General features: G+C 37.5%; 1 protein-coding gene across 6 annotated transcripts in view; it reads right to left on the bottom strand.

Moving 5' to 3' along the window:
• Positions 1–1004: 1004 nt before the first annotated feature.
• The window catches only part of OSBPL8 (oxysterol binding protein like 8), a 166639-nt gene continuing 161643 nt past the window's right edge, over positions 1005–6000 (bottom strand). For all 6 annotated transcript variants that reach the window (XM_075012541.1, XM_075012573.1, XM_075012532.1 and 3 more), the window contains 4 exons: positions 4801–4888; positions 3948–4053; positions 3189–3294; positions 1005–1495 (listed from right to left, as the gene is read on the bottom strand). In XM_075012541.1, coding sequence (XP_074868642.1) covers positions 1360–1495; positions 3189–3294; positions 3948–4053; positions 4801–4888 — 436 coding nt within the window. In that variant the 3' untranslated portion in view covers positions 1005–1359. The remainder of the gene's footprint in view (positions 1496–3188; positions 3295–3947; positions 4054–4800; positions 4889–6000) is intronic.

Raw genomic sequence — 6000 nt, 5'->3', positions numbered from 1 at the left:
AAGACAAAAACTGTGTTAGAATAAAAGTCACATTTAAAATCTAAGTCCCAACTTCTATATTTTTAGTTTGTACAATTGTGGAATACGGGATGAGTTTCACAATGTGTATATATAGCAATAGGTAGGAATTTAATGAAGTTCAGAACTTCATCTTGCTCTTAGATGAGCTAAGGTTTGTTGCTGTGTATTTTATTAAAATTAACAGTGGAATTCTAATAGCAGGACTCAACTTTTAGTTCCAAATTGCCTTTCATTTGGAACTTAAAAATCAAGCCCTTCTCACTAAGCACGACTTTGCATGATATTTTTCTCAGGTACAGAAATACCAATAAAACATCTGATAGTCTATCTTCAACTTATTCAAAGTATCCACACAATTTAGTTAAAGTTTAGTAAATTTAGAAAAAATTAATAGCAATGTTATAAATTTGTGACACATGGGTTCATAATGGAATTACTGGTGGACCATTAACATGGTAGCTTTTATGAGTATTTTACAGTTGTACAATTCATTCTGTGTATAATGTATGACAATGTTGTTATAAAGGGATTACCCATCAAAATCTAGCGATTTGTATATCACCACTTTAACCTAGAGTCAAAATATTGCCATATATTTAGGGAAAAAAGGGCAGGTAAAGCCTCAAACTCTGTATTAAACTAACATATTACTTAATGTATTTGTTTTGTTAGATCTGAAACATTTTTCTTCATACTTTCAATAAAATAATAAATCTGGTTATTTCAGAAGTCAAGAAGAAGTTTTGTTACAAAATGGTAAATTTAAGCAACGAAGTGAAATTGAGACAAGAACAGATCTTTTAACAGAAACTACATGTCCTCACTAAGGCCATTTCTACACATATAAACAGCCCAAAATAGGCTAATGAGGCGTAGATGTAAATTCCCAGTGCCTCATTAGCATAAGGTCACATATTTGGAGTCTGGAAGAGCTTCTTCTGGACTCCAAATCATGTGACCTCATGCTAACGAGGTGCCGGGAATTTACATCCATGCCTCATTCGCATATTTCAGGCCATTTATGTGTAAAAATGGCCTCAAGAGGGGAACAGATTTCTGAATTTTGAGTTTGACAGTACAGCCAATAAAAATTATAGATACAAGGCTATTGTGTTTGTGAGAGGCATACACAGAGAGCAAACGAGTACTGGCACTTACGCATTTCCCACTTCAACTGGCTAGGCAGGAATATGACAGATCTTGATCCATGTACACTATGATTTGAGGCAAAGTACTACAGGGCTCTTTTAGATAATATTGCATCATTTAAAGTTCAAACCAACTTAAAATGTGATCCCAGTAAGCATTCCAGTTCAAAGAGTCTTTTGTTCAGACTTTCTATTTGAATAAGAAATTGATAATAAGCTGCAGCAGAACCATGAGAAAAATAAAGACATAGTGCTTAAACTGCAAGAAATTGTTTTCCAGCGGTGGTGGATTTGAAGTAACACGGTTCCGTAGAGCCATAATATCCCTATAAAATATTTAAAAAAGAAAAACAAAAAAAACACACCTTGTTAGTGGAGATACAGATGATTTAAACAGTTTCTTAAATTTTAGCTGTCTTTAGAAGGAAGACTATGAAATATCAAGAGGCTATTTTCTGTCGGCTTCTGCAGAAAAAGTGAACTGATGTGTATACAAAAGCCCAGCCCAATTAAAATATCAAAACCTCAGCAACAAAAAAATCTCAAATGAGAAGTAAAATGGCAGAAAATTAACATTTCTGATCTCAAACACCTAATTCGTTGAAGGTCCCGAAGTCTGCAAACAGGAATATTGCAAAGCAGAAACTCTCTATTTTCTTCTTTCATGTTCAATAGAGACTATGCAATACATTCTCTTTGATTATACAATGCAAATCCTGTTTTGTAGTTGGCTATTGAGGTTAAATGGAGAAAAGAATGTCAATATCAAAGCAATGCATACACAAACCATCAGAAGAACAAAGCTGTTTTAATCAAAAAGGTCCACAAAGTAGTTTGTAACTTTATGTTGATGTATAAACATGGTGTTTCTAACACCTGCATATCAACTGAAAATCAGTAAGTAATTCCAGTTACCATTATGCAGCTATGTAGTATGAAAGCAGTTAAAAAAAAATCAGGCTAATTTTAAAAATACCAGTTTTCTTCATTTATCACACATCCTACAATTCCTATCCTAGTATCTACCTTTTAAAATAAGCTTGCAGCCCTGCATTTAAGGCAGCACTGAATCTGTGGCATTGTCTTTTGCAGCCAAGAAACGTGTTCTATAAGGGTGCACTTATAATTTACAAATAGAGGTGAAATTTAATGTTTAGAATTTAAAAAGTCTTATAACTAGGATGGATAGAATAATGAGGTAAGGTCATTCCCTTGATTTAGCAGAATGATTATGCCAGGTGATGAAACCTCCAAGCATACAGCCAGGCAAAATTGGCAGAGCAGCTTTAACGAAATTACTATTGAAGTCTTCTTTTTATTACTGTTATTATTTAAACTGTTCTCCTCCTTCAAGCTTTTTCAGTCCCACTTACATTAATAGCTATCACCATATTGTTTCCTCGTGAATAAACTTCCTTGGTGAGGCTTCTGCCTTCCCCTTCCTGCAACAGTTTTATACTGAAGTCCAACGTATAAATACAACACAATATTTGTTTGGATATTTAGAACCGAACCCTGCAATTAAATGCATGCAGTTGGGCTCCTGAACGGTCTTAACTATTTCACTCCTAATATTTGAAAACATCATCCTTTGGTTTCATAGTAAATATGCTAACAATAAGAATTAGGCAAAAACTTCTCTGCACAATCATGAAAACAAACACTATGTGAGTTCACGTGTGGAACTGATACAGACTTTAAACCTACTTGTAATGACGACAACCATATTGTGGAACTGATCTGCATTAATCACTGTATCTACCCAGTTTCTGAACCTGGATGAAGCCATCAGGCTTGTTAATGCAGTCACATTTTCTTTGAACTACTCCAGGGTACATTCCACAAAGCAGAATTGATAACCAGAATAATAAAACACATTTTTACACAAAACAGAAGTGTCTGATGTTTTTATCTTCAAAACAGTGAAGTGAAAATTAAACACATTTGACTTCTCGTTCATTTTAAACAGAGCAAGTGTGGTACAATAATATATGTTTTAAAACATCATCTAAACACTACCTCTTAATGTCTTCTTGCGTTTCCTTTATAGATTCAATGGCACTTTGTAGTTCACCAAGGTCTATCCCTTTCTTTCTGATTCTTGTATTATGCTTTAGTAGTTGTGCTAAGATATATCAAAACAGGTGAAAGAGGTTTGAAGGATTAATTAGTCCAAATCTAAACTCCTTTAATCCTGTAATAAAACTGTTTATAAAACACAGGTGAAATTCTCCAATTTCAAGTACTAGTAAAAGGTTTGTTCCAAACGTTTGTATCACAGGAAGCCCACCACTGAAGTGTTCCATTTAAGAATAGATGTTTTAGATTACAGAGACAACAATTCTTTACATACACATCATTCTGACACAAGCCCACTGAGCTAGCTGTCTGAAGAGCTGTTTTCTTTAAAAATAGAGACTAACCCTTTTGTTTACAGATGAACACACACAGTAATTGTGCCATAAGTACTAACTATACAAAGTAGTAAAGCCTACTTCAATTACAGCCCTATGTCTTTGAAAGTAGGAAAAGTTACAGATCTCATTACTAATACCAAGGGCCATCTGTTTTTCTTGTGCTATGCATTTTTTGTCTTCTTGTGACAACACACAGTAATGCGCTATTCCTGCAACTGACCATATCCCAATAGTTATTTCATACAACAACTATGTTGGGAAAATGAAAAAAAAAAAAAAGTAAATGGCTAACTATACTGTAGCAGTGCTCTGTCTAACTAAAGAAAAAACAGATTTGCTGAATGGATGTTGCTTATCCTACCTTCACTTCCAGAGGAGTCCTGGTTATCAGGTTCTGGGGAAGAGAACCCACATTCTCCTTTCTTTGGCTGACTGGTTGGCTTTCGTTTTATTTTTGGAACACTAACCTGCAATTCACATACTTAGTAGTTATCTACACAGAATCAAATGGTCTAGTGAAAAAAATCATGTTATTATGTTAATGGCTGCATGTCAAATACAACAAAGAAAGCTTGAGTTAATGTATGAATAAGATATCCTAGACCGGGGGCAGCAATCTTCCTGAGGTAGAGTGCTGAAATTTGACCTTTTGACCTCTATGCATGGCCTGAGTGCAAGTGATACTTTTCAAAGTCGCTAGTAATCTTACAACAGCTTCATTAATACATAAATTAAGATGCAGAGCCACACCATTTAGTTGGTTGTTGGTAGCATTAGTTGGTCTTTCGTTAATCCACAGGCAGCATGGCTTTGATCAAGCTCCCAGCTGCACGGGGGGTGGAGAGAGATGTATGTCGGGTTGGGGCTGAGCTCCCACCTTGCATGCCAATGAAAAATCAGATCGCATCCCACTCCTGGCATGCGTGCTGGCGGTTGCTCACCACTGTCCTAAGCTTTGGAGGGTTTACATTAAATTAAGCAAACTATGTATGGATGTTCTTGTAAGTGGAATTAAGGTAATGTAATTTTCAATACCTATCCAGTTATGTCAATTTTCCTACTTTGCGAACAGCAAGAGGCTCAGGAATGACAGGACTATAGGACAGAGGTGCAGAACCAAGCAAGTGCTCTGATGAATTCCAGATTTACAACTTAACATTTGTAAGCGTCTGACCTTGCTGTTTACTGAGAACACTTATAAAGCAAGAACATACCATTGGCGTCCGATGCCTGACTTTTGTTTGGATGGCACCATCTTTTTCAAACTGTATCATATCATTCAATGGATCCCATGGTCTGGTTCTACACAGAAACAAAATTAACACAGTGCATTAAGTACTGCCTAACAATTCAGAGGCATGTGCCAGTTAAGTTGAGGAAAGACTTCAAGTAAATACTATAAAGTGAAAGCTGCCAGTATGACATCCAAAAATTCAGCACTCCTCACAAATTAATCATGGGACAGGCGTAAGTGATGTCAGATTCTCACACTGCACTGCTGATGTGCCCCACCTTTATCAGTAGCAAGTTATATGGTGCAGTTTATGTCTAAACAATTTTTCTGCCCTCATAGTTACGTTTGCACATTCACATGGACCAAGCTACACAACTGTGCGTCAGTCCATTCTGGGAAAGTCCAGACAGCTATTCCCATATTGCCTACAAAGGCAAGTGTCCAGAAAACAAGCACACAGAATACAAACAGCAGCAGGAAGCAATGCTTTCCAGCATGTCATACTCCATAAAGAAGGAGGAAGATGACACCAGCCAAACTAGTCACACAGGCATAGTTGGGACCTCTTGTCCATTTGTCAAAAAAACATGTAGAAATACTCGTAAGAAGAAAAAAAGTCTGCTCTTCTATTTTCAGCAAATTATTATTTGCAACAACTATTTAACTGATAATCAGACCTATCTTCTGTATATGTTAACCCCATGCAAGTTTAAACATTCAGTTTAATATTACACTGTGTATATGGCTTCAAGTGAATAGAAAAGAAAGGTTACACACTGAAGTAACGGTGGGCCTTCGAGATGTGTCCCCGTGGGTGCTCCACATTAGGTGTTGGGCTCGCCCGGCGCCACAGATCGGATCTTCCAAGCAGTTTCTGCCAGACCGCGCATGCGCCGGTGCATGCCGCTCCCTTGCGCGCTCCTGGCCACGTGCGCGATCCGGTCCCCGCCAGTTCCTTGAACAACCGCCTCGGATGCTCCTGAAAAACACTAAACAGAGATCCGAAGCGGGGAGGATGGGCGGGTAGTGGAGCACCCACGGGGACACATCTCGAAGAACCACCGTTACTACGATGAGTAACCTTTCTTTCTTCGAGCGTCCCCGTGGGTGCTCCACATTAGGTGACTACCCAGCAGTAACCCAAGATAGGAGATGGGTAAACGGATCATGTACAGCTTGT

This window comes from Carettochelys insculpta, chromosome 1, assembly GCF_033958435.1.
Source record: "Carettochelys insculpta isolate YL-2023 chromosome 1, ASM3395843v1, whole genome shotgun sequence".
Classification (NCBI taxonomy): domain Eukaryota; kingdom Metazoa; phylum Chordata; order Testudines; family Carettochelyidae; genus Carettochelys; species Carettochelys insculpta.
This window is presented reverse-complemented; position numbering and strand designations above follow the sequence as displayed.